General features: G+C 49.9%; 1 protein-coding gene across 2 annotated transcripts in view; it reads left to right on the plus strand.

Annotated features, from left to right (window-relative positions):
• Ano10 (anoctamin 10) overlaps positions 1-19,418 on the plus strand; it is a 126,263-nt gene that overhangs the window by 94,877 nt on the left and 11,968 nt on the right. The window contains exon 12 of one of the 2 annotated variants that reach the window (XM_050141625.1): positions 6,684-6,800. The exons of the other annotated variant lie outside the window; for it this stretch is intronic. Coding sequence (XP_049997582.1) covers positions 6,684-6,800 — 117 coding nt within the window. The remainder of the gene's footprint in view (positions 1-6,683; positions 6,801-19,418) is intronic. 2 annotated transcript variants of the gene reach the window in all.

Here is a 19,418-nt window from a genome sequence, read left to right on the forward strand (position 1 = left end):
AGAGAGAGAGAGAGAGAGAGAGAGAGAGAGAGAGAGAGAGAGAGAGAGAGAGAAGCCCATATCATGAGCTCTTTCTCCTCCGTTCTCCATCATGGTCTTTGAGGCAGGGTCTCTCGCTGGTCTAGCTAGACCAGCTGGTCAGCAAGCCCCAGATCCTGCCCTGCACCTTGAATGTTGTAATCACAGATATGTAGGACCATGGGGTGTTTGTGACCTGAACTTGGATCCTCATGTCCACACAGCAATTATTTTCTCCACTAGGCCACCCACCTGGCTCCTTTCTCCCTGAATTACTGCAGTGTGATGAAAGCCACACCCACACCAGGGTCTGGCTAGCTAGTTTCACCGTTGGTGGCCTACCCTAGTTCCCAATAAATGCCATCCCCAAATAGAGATAATGATGGTGAGAACACATGCCAAGCTTAAAAATGGTGACGTTCTGTTGTGAGCCTCATCATGGTATGTTATAAATGACTGTAAGCAAGACTCACAGACAGCTGGGCCCTTCTCTTCCCAAGAATGCCGTGTGGACCGCTCCCTTAGACCACCTCCTCAGGTTGCTGACCTGGCTGGTTCTGCTCCTTGGTCCCCACTTCTGCAGTCCTCTCCCTGTGGGCACCCACCCCTGATGGAGGTGGGTCTTGTAATAATAAAGAAACTGCCTCGGCCCTCATAGGACAGAAAATTAGGTAGGCGGAGTAGACAGAAGAGAATGCTGGGAAAAAGAAGCTAAGTGAAAGAGTCGCCATGATACTCCCACTCCAGACAGACGCAGGTTAAGATCCTCCCTGGTAAGCCAGCTCGTGGGCTACACAAAATATTAAAAATGGGTTAGAACAATATGTAAGAGCTAGCCAATAAGAAGCTGGAACTAGCCAGGCCAGGCAGTGTTTGAAAGAATACAGTTTCTGTGTAATTATTTCTGGGCATAAGCTAGCCATGTGGGCGGCCGGGTGCCGGGGACGCAGCCCCGCTGCTTCTTATTTCAACACACCCCAGTGCACATAGTGCACATCCTTCTTCTCCATCATCCCTGCGTTTGTTCTGTGGAGGCAGGGAAGACTGGATGTGTGACCAGGTTTTGGGGCTCTGAGTGGCTCATCCTTCACCCTGTCGTGGCTACTGTGTACACATCACTGTGTAGATGTCTGGTTCACTGCTTCTCTTGATTGCACATTTCCATGTTAGTGCTCCACAGTGTCTACCCTTTCTGCATGAGCACAGCCTGTGCGCCTCCTTATGGCTGTGAGCAGACCTTAGCCTCTCTGAGGTGAACCTCTGTGTGTTGTAAAATTTTGGAGCTTTAAAATATTCATGTTTTAATAAGATGGAATTCAGAAGTGAGGTAGAAATTGCCATTAATTATAACCCTGGTGTCTGTGAGTCTATTTTTATAGTGTCCTTTCCTCTTCTCCTAATGACTCCGCAGGTGTTGGTGGCTTTTCTGCACCTGCTGAGTACCAGGTTGCCAGGGAGAGAGCCAACTGGGTTATCTGAGGAGCAGGCAAAGGATGCACATCCATTTCTATTTAAAGAAATTAATTACTGCAGCATATAGCAGGCATTTAAGTGGTTTTTCAAATGGTAAACATAACCTCTCAGCTTTTCCTCATCCCAGGGTCACGAGTTAGCAGCTCTGTGCTTTGAACTCTCCTTTGAGAGCAGCAGTGCCCAGAAGACATTAGAGCGCACATCCTCCTGTGTGATGCAGGATAGTGTGAGCGCGTCCTCCTGTGTGATGCAGGATAGTGTGAGCGCATCCTTTCGTGTGATGTAGGGTAGTGTGAGCACATCCTCCCATGTGATGCAGGGTAGTGTGACATTAGAGCGCACGTCCTCCTGTGTGATGCAGGGTAGTGTGACATTAGAGCACGTCCTCCTGTGTGATGCAGGATAGTGTGAGCGCATCCTTTCGTGTGATGCAGGGTAGTGTGAGCGCATCCTCCTGTGTGATGCAGATAGTGTGAGCGCATCCTCCTGTGTGATGCGGGATAGTGTGAGCGCGTCCTCCTGTGTGATGCAGGATAGTGTGAGCGCATCCTCCTTTGTGATGCAGATAGTGTGAGTGCGTCCTCCCGTGTGATGCAGGATAGTGTGATGCTTGTGGGTTTTCTTCTTGCTCAGTATGGAATACAAAAATGAATAAATTGACATTTGTGTGTGCAGATGCCCAGAGTGAAGACTTTCAAAGGTGGAGCTTGGGAGGCAGTTCAGTCAGTGTGGTGCTTGCCTTGCAGTTAGGATGAGTTCAATTCCTGTAGCCCACATGGAAAACCAGGTGTGTAGGAATTACCCCAGCAGTGGGGAGGTGGAGATTGACAGATTCTTGGGGCTCCCTTGTAAGCCAGCCCAGCCTGCTTGGTGAGCTGCAGGCCAGTGACCTGTACAGTCTCAAAAAAAAAAAAAAAAAAAAAAAAGGTGGACAGAGTCTGAGGAAGACACTGAGATTATCCTTCCCATGTGCACACACATACACACACAAGCACACATATGCACACATACAAACAAGCTCACACATGTACCCCTCTCACACAGAAACTCAGAGAATATGATTTTTCGTCTCATTTTCTTGAAGCACTTGGGATCAGATCCAGGGTTTCGTGCATGTTGAACAATCACAGTGAGCTGTGTCTCTGGCCCACTTTCTCTTTATGTATAAGCAGACATGCTCTGATTTTTAGGGGTGCTACTGAAAGGCGTAAACACTCATCCTGATAGTAGTTCTTGTCTACAAATAGACGGCAGGCCAACCACTGTCACTAAAGTCTAGAGACCCAAACTGACCTGAAGTGCCATGGGGACAGATTTGACAAGATGACCACACCTGTATGTTATACCATGTAGGAATGGCAGACACATGAGGGAAAGAAGACTCCTGGGTTAACAATGTCGTGTGGGAGGAGCCTTTGCTCTCCTGTGATCACTGGTCACTGTCCACTGGGTGTCGCCCACAGAGCTTCAGGAAGACGCAGGGAGAATGAGGGACTGTGATGCCTGGCTGTGCAGCCTGTGGAAACGCTCAGCTCAGACACCACTGCATCCCACACAGCAGCAGCAGACACCACTGCATCCCACACAGCAGCAGCAGACACCACTGCATCCCACACAGCAGCAGCAGACACCACTGCATCCCACACAGCAGCAGCAGACACCACTGCATCCCACACAGCAGCAGCAGACACCACTGCATCCCACACAGCAGCAGCAGACACCACTGCATCCCACACAGCAGCAGCAGACACCACTGCATCCCACACAGCAGCAGCAGACACCACTGCATCCCACACAGCAGCAGCAGACACCACTGCATCCCACACAGCAGCAGCAGACACCACTGCATCCCACACAGCAGCAGCAGACACCACTGCATCCCACACAGCAGCAGCAGACACCACTGCATCCCACACAGCAGCAGCAGACACCACTGCATCCCACACAGCAGCAGCAGACACCACTGCATCCCACACAGCAGCAGCAGACACCACTGCATCCCACACAGCAGCAGCAGACACCACTGCATCCCACACAGCAGCAGCAGACACCACTGCATCCCACACAGCAGCAGCAGACACCACTGCATCCCACACAGCAGCAGCAGACACCACTGCATCCCACACAGCAGCAGACATCACTGCATCCTACACAGCTCAGACACCACTGCATTCTACACAGCTCAGACACCACTGCAGCCTATACAGCAGCAGACACCACTGCAGCCTACACAGCAGCAGACACCACTGCAGCCTACACAGCAGCAGACAGACATCACTGCATCCCACACAGCAGCAGACATCACTGCAGCCTACACAGCAGCAGACACCACTGCATCCCACACAGCAGCAGACACCACTGCATCCCACACAGCAGGAGACACCACTGCATCCCACACAGCAGCAGGAGACACCACTGGCAGCCTACACAGCAGCAGACACGCAGCGTGTGCTTCACATGAAAGGCAGCTGCCCTGTTCCCCTCCCTGCACACTCCCGAGCTTCTTGGGCTCTGTCCTGTCCGGGAGTGAAGGGAGATGCTGGGCGGAAGGGGATGCAGGAGTCACGGGACCGGCTTCCTTGAGAGTACAAACTCCTTGTAAACCCCGAAGGAGCTCCTATGCTTTATCTCACTGAAACAAAGACAAACCATGTGATGTTTCACTGTGCGGCTTTTCCTGGGGAGATGTAAGCAAACCCAGGGACCAGAGAGAATGTTCTGCTCTAGCAGGACCTGGGTTCAGTTCTCAGCACCACACGGTGGCTCACATCATCTGTAATTTACTGTCAGGGCATCTGATGCCCTCTTCTGACCTCTGGGGACACCAGGACCTGTATGTGGTACACATACATTTATGCAGACAAAACACTTATGCATATTAAAATAAATCTAATGGAATTAAAAGATAAAATAACTACAAAACATTACCAATGGGTAAAGAAAAAAGTAACCCATTTATTGTTGTTTTTCAAGCTCTTTTCCATAACTTTTTATAAATTAGCATTTGTCTGGTAGTTTTTCTGATGATCAGACGATTTTTATTTTTCTGAGGAAATTTCTTAGGTTGGGTTGAGGCTGCTGCACACACAAGCTCTGTAGGAGTCAAATTCCCTTCTCAGGATCCTAAGAATTCGACTCTGATTTGCATTTTGTTTCAGAAGCCAAGGGCTGGGCACATGCTGCTAGAAAAATACAGCTGCTGCCCTTGATTACCCAGACTTCCTGGTTGTCACAAAATAAGACTTCTCTCCTTGTGCTCCTGGCTTGAGGCTTCATGAACAGAGGTGACCTGCTGGCTGGTGGTCAGCAGAGGTCCTGCTCCTCACCCTGGAGGTGCTGAACTCAGAGCTGATTTCCCGTGGCCCTGCTCTCTTTGCTTTTCCCTGTAAACACTGCTTAATCAAACTGCTGTGTTGAACCAGCTTTTTGTTTATTGGTTTAAAATTCCCACTCGACCCCTTCACACACTACTTCTTCTCTCTTTTCTTTTGTTTAGGATACAGTTTTGTGAGTTTTACTTTTAAGAAAATGCTCTGGCATCTGGTGTGGTGCTCACCTGTCCAACGCTCAAAACCCTCAAGTCATGAGTTTGAGGCCAACATGGTTGCGTAGTAAAACCTTGTCTCTAAAACATCAAAGCACCCAACTTAAAAACAAAGCATATCACTGATGAATAATCACAGTTGTGGCTCTAAGACCGCCTTTCTTTCGTGGACAGGCACCTTCCACCCAGCTCTCCATTCAAATCTGTGTCTTGTTCCATGTCAGCCCTTCCGATAAGCAAGTCAGAATGTCTGTGGTGCTGATGCAGGAGGGGGAGCCCCTGGCAGATTAGGACAGAAGTGGGGTAGAGGCGCCAACTCAGCAGCAGCTAGTCAGGTACCCACTCCAGAGCTGTTTCATTCCTGGGCCCCAGATCCTGCAAGTTGTAGGTTGTTTTCTGGGCAAATGGGCAGGCTTGATCAGGTAAGGCAAGGAGCCTGGCAGAGCATTTCCTTCTTATGTAAACTTTCTCCTTTATAAAAGTGATGTATGTCCGCCGTCAAAGTCTAAAGATGGGGAGCTGGCAGCTGGCTCCATGTCCCTTCCAAATGCTCCGCACCCAGGGGAAATGAGACTCAGGGGGACTTTGTTTCCATTTTTGAACTGATTCCCACCAGGACTCCAAGGGGCACAAACAAGGGTGCAGATTTTAGAGAGATGGGATAGGCCAGGAGGTAGGTGCGACTCCAGCTACAAACACCGGAAGGTTCCTTCTCATCCACATGTAACACGTTTAATGATGTCATATAGAATTGTGCCCCCTCCTCCCAGGAGCCACTGTTTATTTCTCCTCCATCTTTTGAAATCTTCCAGGAAAGACTCATTGATTTCCCTCCCCCTGTCTGTTTCCCGTCAACAGTGCGTGTACCCATCTTCAGTGTCCATCTCTTGCGGACACCCTGACCACATTCTAACTCTCTTCCCTTTAAGACCGAGTGGTGTCATCATACTCTTTCTCTATAGGTCATTCAGATAGCTGAGGGTGTTGGATCTCTTCACAAGGCACCAGGCAATGCTGGGTTCATAGAAAGCCTTTTGGGTGGGGCTGTGCGTGCGCCGTGTGGTGTTCATAGGCACTTACTTCCTAAGGGTGCTGGAGGAGAAGGGAATGGGGGGCAGTCAGTGTCTCACTGCCGTGTGTGGAGAGGACAGTTAAAATGACATCCAGCCCATCAGTGTGTGGCGATTATCATGTTGTGAGAGAAAACACACCAGGCACTGCAGTGGTGTGGAGAATTCAGCTCACACTGACTGTGACTCAGGCCACAGACACTGCTGGTGCTGGGATGGCCCCACCCAGGTGCTGTAACTGAGGAGGATGCTGTGCACCCAGCACACTGCTCGGCAATGCACAAGTCAAACATTCTGTGCAAGACTTTGCAATAAACTTTACTTTTCTACAAAGCTCCAAGAGCCGCACATGGTACCAATATATTATATTAACTTATTTTAAAAGAGTACATCAAAATAAGCTAGTAACTGTTGGGTTGACCACATCAGAGTGGGCTAGTACAACTCCTGGCCTGGTCGGTTGTTTATGTCAGAGGCCATTAATTCAAGAGTCCCTGAAAGTTAACAGAAAGGGTCCAGGAACTTTAGGATGGCCACAGGTTGGTGACGGTGTCAACGTGAGGTCTTTCTCTTTGCAGCATGCCCTCTTGGCTCTGAAGTTCATCCTTGCCTTTGCCATCCCTGATAAACCACGGCACATCCAGATGAAACTGGCCAGGTTGGAATTCGAATCTTTGGAGGCCCTCAAGCAGCAGGTAAGCCAGGTATTCTTCTATCGGGGGGGGTCAGGTCTCTCTGTGCTTTCCTTCACATTGAATTGCCAGTGAAATAAACACGTGGGCTCCACAGAGGATGGGACAGCCCCACCCAGGTCCTACAGTGTCAGCAGGAAATGCAGGCAGGAGCCTGCAGGCCACAGGAAAGGATGAGTGGAGAGCAGAGCAGAGCAGGTGTCTAAGAACCCGGCCCGAGCGGCTCACACCGTTTCTAACTGCACCCTTCATAGAAACACAAGGGAGGGGAAGCCAGTATACAGGATCCGAATAGTATTTTGCAGACTGAGGGAGACTGAAAACCTGTGGGCAGAGCCACAAAGAATGCCCTGAAGATTGTTTTCATTATCTACTAGCAGAGACAGAGACAGAGACAGAGACAGAGACAGAGACAGAGACAGAGACAGAGAGAGAGAGAGAGAGAGAGAGAGAGAGAGAGAGAGAGAGGAGAGAGAGAAGATAATAGAGGGATGGGCTCACTGGAATTCACCTCTGTTGATTTTCTGCCTGCAAGGAGAGGGAGCACAAGCCATGCACACCTAGGTGCTCAACCCATTTACCTGCAGTGAGATACCTCATCTCAGGGACCAACCTGGACTCAGCACCTCTTGGACCACACAGTCTCTGGAGAACTGGAGGTGGACATGTGAAAAGCTGACCCTCTGGTAGATTGAGGACTCTCAGGGCAGTGTGCAGATGGAGACCCCCATGTCAGTGCTGTGCCTAATAAGGGGGTTCAACCCAGGAGACAAGAGAGTCTGGTCCCCAGACAGCTGGGCTCCTTGTCCCATGGCAGGGGACAAGACTCAGTTCCTGGGTCTGCTAAAGAGATGGGTCTGGGGTGTCTTCACCTTCAGCTCGGCCTTGTTCACGCTCCTGGTGCTCCTTGTGGAGCAGCCCTATGGCGGTGAGCTTCATGCTGGAGAACTAGGACGGGTACATACCGGGGAGAGGCAGACACATTGTGGCTGCAGACATAGAGGCTCGCATATTTAAAGCCCATAAAGTGAATATTAAAAGCAATAGGAAGCTGGACATTGTGGCTAGGTGGGTCTGTGAGTGTTAGGTCATCCTGGACTATAGAACAGGTCCTAAAACAGCCAGGGCTACAGAGCAGTGAAATCCTGTCTTAAGAAAAAGTCAGGAGGCATATTGTAAATTTTATATAAAATCATGTTTTCTTTCATAAGAATAAACAATCTTAAATATTGAAAATTTCCCATTTACAGGAAAAATTAGAATATAAAGTCTAGACGGTAACTTATCTAACAATATGGATAATCTACATGAAAAGTGTTTTTAACCTCTCTTGGAATCAGAAAACTCTACTGCCTGAGGAGATGGCTCAGTAGGTAGAGCATGGGACCCAGAGTTCATGTCCGTAGAACCCTCGTGGCAAACACCTGCAATGCCAGCCTCAGGAGGCAGCGACAGGGACCCCAGAGCGAGCTGGCCAGCACTATGAGCCATAAGGCATCTGGGCCTGACTGAGAGACTCTGCCCCTGTGAATAAGGTAGAAGGGAGGTTCCTGACATGAACCTCTGCATGCACCCACACACTCGTGCACAAACACACGTGTGTGTACATGCACACACACATGCACATATACATATGTGCCCCCACACGCATACACACACTTGAAAACAGAAAAAGGAAAAAGCATCCGGTATTGTGGAAATGTGGTGTCAGCCAATGTGCGGACGCAAACGAGGGACAGGTCAGCTTTTCTTCACCTTTCCCACTTAGCCTGGTGCTGGGAAGAGGACGCCCTGCGTGTTCAGATCACCCTGCCCACGCCTCAGCACCGCAGTCAGCAAGGGCCATTCCCAGAGCTCATGTTTTCTGCCTCCATCAGCCTGGCATTCCACCATCTCTGTCTGCCTTGTGTCTAGGTGTGGCTTCAACTCCCTGCTCTGCCCTTTGCCACAAATAGAGAGGCTTCTGGTCACAAGGCCAGTTTCTGGGCCCAGGTTTAAAATGGAGCTATGAGCTGGGCGATGGTGGCTCCACGCCTTTAATCCCAACACTGGGAGGCAGAGAGGGAGGAGGATCTCTGTGAGTTCAAGGACAGCCTGGTCTATAGAGCTAGTTCAGGGCTGTCCTTCACTTCCCCTGTGAAGTGATTACAAGTTAGTGGTCAGGGCTGGAGAGATAGCTCAGCAGTTTAGAGCATTGACTGCTCTTCTAGGGGACCCAGGTTCAATTCCCAGCACCTACATGGCAGCTCAATACCAGTGGATCAGGCACCCTCACACAGACATATACACAGGAAAAACACCAATAAAATAAAAGAAATTTTAAAAAGAGAAATTGTTAGTTTACAATAAAAGTTCTGCTACGCCCAGATGGCTATTATATTATTCTAGTTCACATCAACCCAATTCCCATTTTAAGAGCAAAATGTGGTTAAAATGTTTAAGCCATCTATTCCTAAAGAAGGTTGTACATTTTAGGCATAGAACTTTAAAAACACATGTGTGCCTGGGCCGAGGGCTTGATTTCCTGAATCTAAGGCAGCATCTCAGGACCTACATGTTAAAGCCCCTCCTGTTGTCCCACCTCCTCCCCAGTTCCCATCCCAGAGCTAAGCACAGCCGAGGGCCTAGATGAGCAAGCTTAAGCAGCTTCTGCCACCATGCCTGTCAGGTGATCCGCTCACACTGGGCCTGGGATTGACATTTTAACCAGCATGCCAGCGACCCTGGATACCACGGTTAGAGAGCTCAGAGCCCTCGCTGCACCTCCCAGGGAGAAGCAGAGCTCCGTCCCTCGCAGTGGGTGATTGGCATTCCTAAACACACAGGCAAACTAGGCCTCCTTAGGGTCTCCTTAGGGTGAGAGCAGGTAGGGGGCTCATTTGCGTCGGCATTTGAAGGCTCAGCTGAGACCTTCAGGAAGAGCTGGATGGAGAGGATGCGCTTATGTCTTCACAGACTGGCTTATTCGGTATCCAGTGATCTTAAGACCAAATTAAAAATAGAAAGGAGTATTAGCTAAGAACCATTTGGTAACTGGAGTTCAGTACATACCTGGGAGCAATCAGTAGCCACTAAGGGCAGCCACGCCTTGCTGAGTTCAGAGCAAACACACAAGTCAGGGACCAGGATCAGAAGCCTAGAGCCTCCCAGAAAGAGGGAAGCCTCTGAAATCAACTCAGAGAACAAGACAACAACCAAAATCAGCACAGGACACGGCTCAGAAGGGCTGGAGGTCAGTCCTCACCAGACACTGTCTGTCTAGCTGGGATAGACTGGGGAAGAGAGCTTGCTAGGCATGAGCCGTGCCCTGGGTCCTTCCCCATTACAGGAAGAATGAACATTGTCTTGGTTTCCTGGGGCTAAACGCATTTTTACCATTTCTCCATCATCTCCTGAGAGCTTCAGAATGTACCCTTTCCCCACTTCTCTGTCCTCACACAGTGGGAAACAGACATTTTTAATGACGCATGGAAGAGTTCACAGCAGAGAATGAGGATGTGTAAGTGTTTGACTCTTACACACAGAATGGTGTGATGATCTGCCAACACCTGGATCAGAATGACTTATTTGGAACGGTGTGTGGGGATCACACACCTGGATCAGAATGACATGTTTGGAGTGGTGTGTGGGGATCACACACCTGGATCAGAATGGCATGTTTGGAGTGGTGTGTGGGGATCACACACCTGGATCAGAATGGCATGTTTGGAGCAGTGTGTGGGGATCACACACCTGGATCAGAATGACATGTTTGGAATAGTGTGTGGGGATCACACACCTGGATCAGAATGGCATGTTTGGAATGGTGTGTGGGGATCCACACTGCCTGCCATATCATTCTGGAAGTCTAAGAGTTCTAAAAGCTCAAGTTTCTTAACTGAAAATTTTTTGTTTTGATCTGAATGAAGAAATGGCAGTTGTGAGAGCAGGGAACTCAGGGTGCCGATCCCAGGGCCTTGGCAGAGCCCAAAGGCACATCCAGCAGGGAGTCCAGGCCCTGTTTGAGCAGGTTCATCCCTCTCTTCCTGGGTCACACAGCTCATCCCACAGCCCTGTGAGGCTGTTGGGCAAGTGGCTCAACCTACCTGTGCTATGGTTGTCTTCTCATTGTTCCCCTAGGGCCAGGGGAGATGGTGCCCACCACACAGGCCATAATGTCTTGAGGCAGTGTGGTGAGAGGAGCGTGGGGCTGCCCAGTGGGGACAAGGGCCTCCTCCTGTGTGAGCTCTTAGAGCAAGGAGCTCCTGAGGGAAGTGACAGCTGCAGCCACTTCCGGTGAGCTTCTGGGTCGCTGTGATAGAACAGTTTGGGGAGGAGAGTGTGTATTTCAGTATAGAACACTCTGACTGTAAACAGTTTGGGAGGAGAGTGTGTGTTTCAGTATAGAACACTCAGGTCACTGATGCCGAGGTCATGAGGTCATGGAGGGTGCTACTTACTAGTTTGCTCTAATGATCCAGTGGTGGCCCCGCCCACATGGAGCTAGACCCTCCCACAGTAGTCATCAACCAATAAAATGCACCACAGCTTTGTCCACAGGCGGGGGTGTGNGGGGGGGGGGGGGGGGGGGGGGGGGGGGGGGGGGGGGGGGGGGGGGGCGGCACTTTCTCAGGTGAGGCTCCCTCTTCCCAGCTACTGTAGTTAGTATCAGATCAACACAAACTAGCCAGTGGAGAGGCAGATAGGTCTGTGCCTTGGGAGCAGCCCCACCTGTATCCATGGCCTCCACAGTTGGAGGAAATTCTAGGTGTTGGCAGGTGGTGTATACTGGGGAAAATGAGTTGTACACCTTTGCACACCAGTGACTTCACAGAGGTCACCAGAGTGGGATCTGTTAGCCATTTGCAGGTGATTCTTCCAACTTTGTCCTAGCTGATGAATCAACCTTGATCCTCCTACCTTGGTCTCTCCAGACAGGAGAGGTGGCTCAGCAGGTGCTTGCTATGGAAACACAGCCTGTGTCCAGATCCAAGCACCCACAGGAACAAAAGGCCGGTGTGGCCATGTCAGGCTTGTATCCCAGCACTGCGGGGTTCAGAGACAGGTGGATCACCAAGGCTAGCTGGCTGCCACCCTAACTCCTTGTTCAGTGTGTGTGTGGGGGGGGGGTTGGGAATGCTGTCTCAAGGCAATAAGGTAGAGGAGTGATTGAGCAGGGTGCCTGGTGTCCTCTGACTTCCCTGTGTTTAGGATAGGAGGAGAGGGGAGGAGGAAGGGATGCTCCAGCGGATACTGACTCCGGGTATCAGGTTCACTTCCTCCGCTGCCACTCCTCTCTCACCTAGGGTCTAGTCTCAGGGTCTCCATCTCCTGCCGCTGTGGGGTGTGGACCGCTTCGGCTCCTCTGAGAGCTGTAACGTCCTCAGGGCCAGGCAGTGTCCTACAGGACAAGGCCTGGCATCCAGTAGCCTCTTGATAAACATCTCAGATTTGTTGACTTGCACATAGTTCAGAAGCCAGTGTATGAAATAAATGACAAACGATGTCCTTGGACAAAGCGAGAGTCTTAAAATAGACACAGGCAAAAACGGAAACAAGTCATTTGCTTTTCTGGGATCACAGGGAAAGAATGTGCTCTGAGGGCTCACGTGAGCCCCGCAGAAGGGCCCCAGTGCTGGCTTGGTACAGCTCAGATCCTCCGACCCCACCAGTAATGGGGAAGCTCGGGAGGTCTACAGTACAGCCCCAGATTAAGCCAGGTGGAGTTCTAAAGTCCTTGTACTAAAAACTAGCAATTTCCGGCTCTGGAACAGCCCATGCCCTGCTCTGACCCCTTTGCCTCTGTATTTTCCACTCTCACCAGAGAAGTCTGCAAAGGGCAAGCATGCCTTCAAATATGGCCATAGCTCCTAAGAGCCTTAGGACTGTTTGTCTTTCCCAGGGAGCAGCCTGTGTCAGTGGCCACTGACCTCACCGTTTTCCAAATAAATGTTAAAATATGCATATCTTAGTTTTCCCACTAGATATAAGACACGTGGCCAAGGTGAAAAGCTTTGCTGCATCTGTTTTACTATGGTAAGAAGGAAGCTGTTCAAGAAAAAGATTTACTGTTGGTGAGCATCACTCAGAGATGATTTGCCTGTGACTGTTGGGCTTGAAGCATCCTAGGAAGGGATCACCCCGGACACCGGCTCTCCAACCCTCGAGGGTTATCATGAAGTGTGAGCACCCGTGGGGTCAGAGCCAGCCTGAATGCTTCTTTAAACTCCCAAATGCTAGTCCTGGACTTCTGAATTACCCTCCACTCGTTATGTCTGCATAGAGGATTTAATAGCCACTGTTGACCGCTCTACCTGCATAGGACACACATTTGGTTGTTGTTTGGAGGAGTCTCAGTGTGCAGCCCAGGCTGCCCCTCAACTCACCATAGCCCAGACTGTCCCCCAACTCACCGTAGTCTAGGCTGCCCCCAGCTCACCATAGTCCAGGCTGCCCCCCAACTTCCTGCAGTCCAGGTTGCCCCCAGCTCACCACAGCCCAGGATGCCCCCAGCTCACCATAGTCCAGGCTGCCCCCCAGCTCACCATAGTCCAGGCTGCCCCCCAGCTCACCGCAGTCCAGGCTGCCCCCCAGCTCACCGCAGTCCAGGCTGCCCCCCAGCTCACCGCAGTCCAGGCTGCATCAGCCTGCCAAGGGCTAGGGTTACAAATGGGCTCAACACACCCTGAGAAAAACATATTTTTAAACTTCTAATTGCTAAGATTGGATGTCCTTTAACATAAAATAAGCTATCCTGATTCACACTGCCTGGGATCTCGGAGATATGACTGGATGTTATGACCAGAGATTTCGACAGACGTCGTGATCGACTAGGGACCGTGGGGTCTGGAGGAGCCTTTAGGAACTGCACATTTGTTCATTCCTCTCTCCCAAGAATGGAAGGCAGAACACAGGGAATGCTCGAATTCAATAATTATTTGAAATACCACCTAATTAAGGGGAAATGATCACACTAATAATGGTTCTAAAAACATAAATGACAATATTGTAATGCAAAATGAAAATATGGGTAATTAAAATTCATTCCCAAAGATACTCAGTCAGCCCTCTGTGTCTGTGGGTTCAATGTTTCCCTCGTCATTGTTCCTGAAGCCGTACTGCACAGCTGTTTCCATGGTGTTCTCATTTTATTAGGCACTGGTGGCTGACTGGGGAGGTGTGGGTCAGGTGCTGATCATTTGTGCATGGACTCTGGTGTCCATGAAACAAACCCTCACTGACACTGAGGGATAACTGTATGTGAGGACCAATGCTTAAACATGAGGTAGATAGACGGTATCTGCACTGTATGATTGGTAAGTGAGTAGAACAGAAAAGCTCTGTTGAAATTACCATGACTCAGCCCTGACTTTACAGAGTAAGAACGTGTCTCTGACTATGCTTGTGAGCTTCTGAGGTAGTCCCAGCATTCTATGCCCCCCAGTGTTTATACTTCTGTGGAGGTCCCATGTCCCTGTGGTTCTGTGTGTTCAGAACTGCAGCAATGATTGCATGTCTCTTCAGAGGCAGGGTTATTAAAACAAAGGCCTCTTGTTTTCTGCCTCCTCAATCACTTGCTCTTGGGAAGTGATAGCTGCCATGACACTCAGGTAGCCAGGAGAGAGACCCATGTGACAAGGAACACAGCCTGCTACCAACAGCCCCTGAGCATCTCAGAATCTCTGCACCAGAAGTTGGCAGCATTTTCTCTGCAAAGAAACCAGATAGTGAATAGTCCCAGACTTGTGGACCCTGTAGCCTCTGTCACAGTTTGTCAACGGAAAATGTGGCACACTTCAGATTGCATACAGATTGTCCAGTTAAAGTCGCCCCACAGCCTCGTGCCAGCTTGGATGGCTGCTGTCTGAGTCCACTCAGACTCCTCAGGGTCACCGACCAACGCTCCCCAGCTGCGTCCACATCTACAACCCACCTTAACTCTAAGATTTTGATTTGTTAAGCCACTGAATTTTGGAGTGATTTGTTAGGCACAAGTAATCCAGAAAAATAGGGGCTCTGGGTGATCCATGACCCAAGTTCAGCCATAAGTTAGCTGTTGATGAAACTGGACAATGGGCACACGGAAGTTTTTTTTTCTCTTTATACTTAAGACAGAAAGGTTTGTCTGAAATCAAACACCCCACCCCGGGCCTGTAACTCTGAGGCCTGTATTCTCTTAGCTCCCTCTCCCTTCATAATACTCAAAAGATTACATAAAGGCATACCATCATTGCTGGAGTGTTTTGGATGCACAGATCACAGAGACCACAGTGGACAGGCATCCCACTGAGACATAAATACCAAGAGGCAGTGACCGCTGGGGACCATCTTGGAAGTGGGCAAACAGACAGAAATGTGTTCTTACTCCGTGAAGTCTAGAGTCGCTCTCTGCCACCTTAGACCCCCAACTTCCATCCAGTGGAGGCCTTTGTCTTTAGATGCCAGGGCTGCTCTTGAGTCCTCTTGAGCCTGTCCCTGCCTCTGTATGCTGTGCACTAGATTAGTCAGAGCCAAGAGGTGGGGGCCTGCTCACTGCTGGAACACAATGGCGCACAGTCCAGTCACTTTCTCCTCTGGCAGTGCTCTAGCGGTTCATCTCCATCCCCACAGACCTGCATCAGAGACAGGCTCTCACTCTGTAGCCCAGGCTGGCCTTGAATTTACCCTTCCTACATCAGCTTCCTGAGTACGGGGATTGCAGGTATAATAACTAGCTTTATAGTAAATTGAAAAAAAATCAATAAAAAATGACATTGTAGATGGAAGTTTCTGTTCTGCTCAGTCCCGCAGCCAACAAAACACATAGAGGCTTGTATTAATTATAAACTGGTTGGCTTATTAGCTCAGGCTTATTATTAACTAGCTCTTACAACTTAACCCATAATTCTTGTCTGGGTTAGCCACATGGTTTGGTACCTTTGATCAGTGAGGTGTTCTCATCTTGCTTCCTCAGCATTGGTTGATGACTGCAGACTGAGTCTTTCCACTTCCCAGAATTCTCCTAGCCTGGTCGCCCCTCCTATACTTCCTACCTGGATACTGGCCAATCAGCATTTTATTAGACAAGTGACAGATCTTTACAGGGTACAAGAGCATCATCCCACAGCATGACATGACTGCTTCTAGGCGTGGCAGAGAAGAAGGTTTATTGTAGATAAAAGGGAGAACATAGCCAGAGGCAGGGGAACCTGGGGGAGTCCAGAGACTGACCTGGACCATGTAAGGAGAGAGGGTAGAGGAGCCGAGAACCAAGAGGGGCAGCCTGGGCCAAGAGACTGGTCAAGGGGGTAAAAGGTAGACCAAAAAGGGCCAGGTAACCAAAATGGCTGGATTATATAGACACAGGCGGCTGGGCTAGAAAAGCTTAGGGGGTTGGGGTATGCCAGCCAGGAGGGCTCTATAACTGGTAGAGACTAAGGGGCAGAGAACCTGCTTTGGCATGTTATTGGGCAACTCAATCAGCCATTTGCCCTAGGTTTGAGATGGAACTTAGGGCAAATGACATTCCACCTGTCAGGCACACAGAACAGGTGTTTGAAGCAATCCGTCTTCTGTTCTGTTGTGATATCCACCTCCCTGAACTGGCCGATGAGTGGCCGGTGAGTCCGTGTTCAAATATGGGGCCCTCGTTAGACTAGGAGACTGGATAAGGTGTCATTCTGATCCTGTGGTTTCCAGGATGACTGTGAAGTAAGATTTGGTTGTTTCACAGTGACGAGTTTCCTAGAACAGGTGTGCTTGGTAATAAATACCATTTACAGTGGGCATGAAATTGTGAATGAGACCTCCTAGGAAACCCTGGAGAGCAACCATCAGGAGACCAGACCATTTCATGTGCTTAGCTACATTCCCGTTCTCCTCCCTTGGGAATTCTCCACACTGTTGTTTCCCTGATCTCAGATGTAAGAGAAAACGTCGTCCTTCCTGGTCCTCTGTGAGGTGGTTTTTTTTTTTTTTTTTTTTTTGTCCTGCTTTCTTGCAGGCTCTGGTTTAGAGCCCTCAGGGCAGTTCTGCCGGGAAGGTGCAGGCTGTAAAGCTGGTCTTGCCTCCCAGCAGGGGTAGGTGAGACAGTGCCTGTTGTGTTGTTTGAAAAGTGAGTCTCGAGTCTGCCTGCCCTAGCTCCTGCAGGGAACTTTTTGGCAGAGACCGACAGGCTTATTTTTAATTTGCTAGTCTGGGTTTCCTGACAGCGCAAGAGAAAATGAACTGCCACGTGTCTAAGAGGCAGCTCCTACCCTGTCTGTTCTCACATGTGATAAAGACTGTTTTGATTAGAGACAGATTAAATCTAGGTTGCTTTTTGGTGGGAAGGGGATGTGAGGAAATGGAACTAATGTGTTGACTTTTTCCAAGTATGCACTACACAAAAGTTTGGCATTTACATACTTGTATGTTAATGTGCATGTGTGGGCTTTTCTTCCAGTAATAGCAGGCAAGGGGAAGGTTTACAGAGCCAACCCTGATCCTCCTGTTGGGTTCAGCCCATCGATTTGAATGACTGTTCTCAAAAGAAAGCATTCTTCCTCTATGAATGACAATGATATGTGTGTGTGTGTGTGTGTTGTTCATGTATACGTGTACATGAGTGTGTGCATGTGGGTTTATATGTGAGTGCATATGTGAATGTATGTGTGTTCATGTGTGCCTGCATGCGTGTGTAGGTACATGTGCATACATACATTTGCATGGACCTGTGGTACCGGGGATGGCACTGCTACACGGGGCCTCTTCACTCTGAGACAGGATCTTGCTAAGCTGTTCATGCTGGCCTCTGACTTGAGGATGTAGCTGGGTCTAGGTGGGCACAGCCTCTCCTGGCCTAATTCACTTTAAATGTTGCTGTGCTGTAGGCTCACAAAGTAAATGTGCCTCCGGGGTTGAGAGAGGAGCAGGTGGGCACCCAAGTGCCTGAGGGCAGCCCCTTCCCTCTTCACGGTTCAGTTTGGGAGTCTTGGCCACACTCTTGACAAGTACAGACAAGAAAGGAAAATTCATGTGTGTGGTTTCTTTCCTCAAAGAGCCCTCCAGCTATGACGAGAAGTGAGGCATGCAGGCATATCTGGGGGGGGGCATCATCCCCCATGACCTGGTGAGGTGACCCTCCCCCAAAGGAGAGTAACTATTGCTTCCACAGCCCAGTCCTGTTCTCCAGAGAGATTCCAGGCCTGCACTGAAAGTCAGAGTCACTCTGCTAGGGGGAAAGGACCTGCCTTCTTTGGCAGCATCCTTAGGCAAGGGATTCTGGGAGTGTTCTCCAGCTTGTGACTCCGAGGACTGGGCCACGGCTACAGTGTGGGAGAGACATGTAAACTCAGCAGGTCAGATAGCCTTGGTTTGCCCAGGTGATCACTGCAGAATCCCCAGGACTAGACTCGACATATGTATTGTGGGTGGGGTGACCCAGAGGTGGTCACAGGCGGTCAGCCTGGGAGAAGCCAGTGCCATCCTTACAGGTGCCATGTTCCCAGAGGTGGGGACAGAGTTGGGAGTGCTGTGATGGGTTAGCATTGACTTTCCAGGCCAGTGGGAGTGGATAGGAGGTTTCCAGACTGTGCAAGCCCGCAGTGCACAGCTGTGCACAGAGCATTTCTCCTCACTACTGGCTGTCAGTGTAACAGTGTGACTCCCTTTCGCCTCAGGGAAGCTGAGGTCGCCAGCGTTTTACACAGCCTCCGAATACATGGCGACTGTTTAAACCAGTTAGCTTTAGCTGACTTCACTGTTTGCAAGCGTGTTGGGTATGGGGAATGAAAGTGCCTGCATGTTCTGGCTTTTGATATGTGGTGGTTGTGTCCTGTGCACTGAGTCAGTATGGACCACACAGTCCTCAAGACTCAGCCTGGGAATAGAGCCCCATGCCACCCCAGGCTGCCCAGGAGCTATGGGAAGGTGGCATGAGGTTTCCAGGAAGATGGGGTTTGTCCTAGGGACCAAGAGCTGCATTTCTGCAATTCTGAATGTGTTCATGCTCGTCCTAGAAGCATGTGGAGATTAGCCTTGTTTATTCTGACGGTGAGGCAGAGGCAGGAGGATGGCTTTAAGTTCTAGGCTAGCTTGGACTACATAGTTCCATGCCAATCCAGGCTGAAGAGTGAGTGCCTGTCTAAAAAGATGGGGGGAAGGAGGAGGAAGGAAAGGTGGGGAAACAGAGGAGAGAATTGGGGATAGATAGGAAGGAAAAGCTCCTCATTTCAGAATTCAGCCGGGAGAGCCTGGATCTTTAACAAAGCTGAGGAAATGAAAATTGACTGTGGAGCCAGTGCTTAAAGAAAAATTCACCAAGGACCTGAAAAACACAAACTGCCCACCACGCCTCTCTCATCGCTGAACTTAACAATGCATTTCACTTAAAACCCATCCTCCCTTCCTCCTTTCTTTCCTCTCTCCCTCCTTTCTTCCTCTCTCCCTCTTTCCCTCCTATCTCTTCATCCCTCTGTTTCCCTCCTTCCCCCATCCCATCATCCCTTGCTCCTGATAAACATGGCTTTGTTTCACTCTGGTTCCTCCTTAGACTCTTAGTCTGCACAGTTAGGAGGCTCTGTTTCATGGTCCCCAAGAGGACCCTGTGTCCTCAGGCTGCTGAGGGCAGAGCTGGACTGAGCTGGGGAGCCGACAGTGGAGCCAGCTCTGGTTTATGGTTTC

This window comes from Alexandromys fortis, unplaced genomic scaffold (genome assembly GCF_014885135.2).
Source record: "Alexandromys fortis isolate MF-2015 unplaced genomic scaffold, M_Fortis_MF-2015_v1.1 scaffold_44, whole genome shotgun sequence".
Taxonomy (NCBI): Eukaryota; Metazoa; Chordata; class Mammalia; order Rodentia; family Cricetidae; genus Alexandromys; species Alexandromys fortis.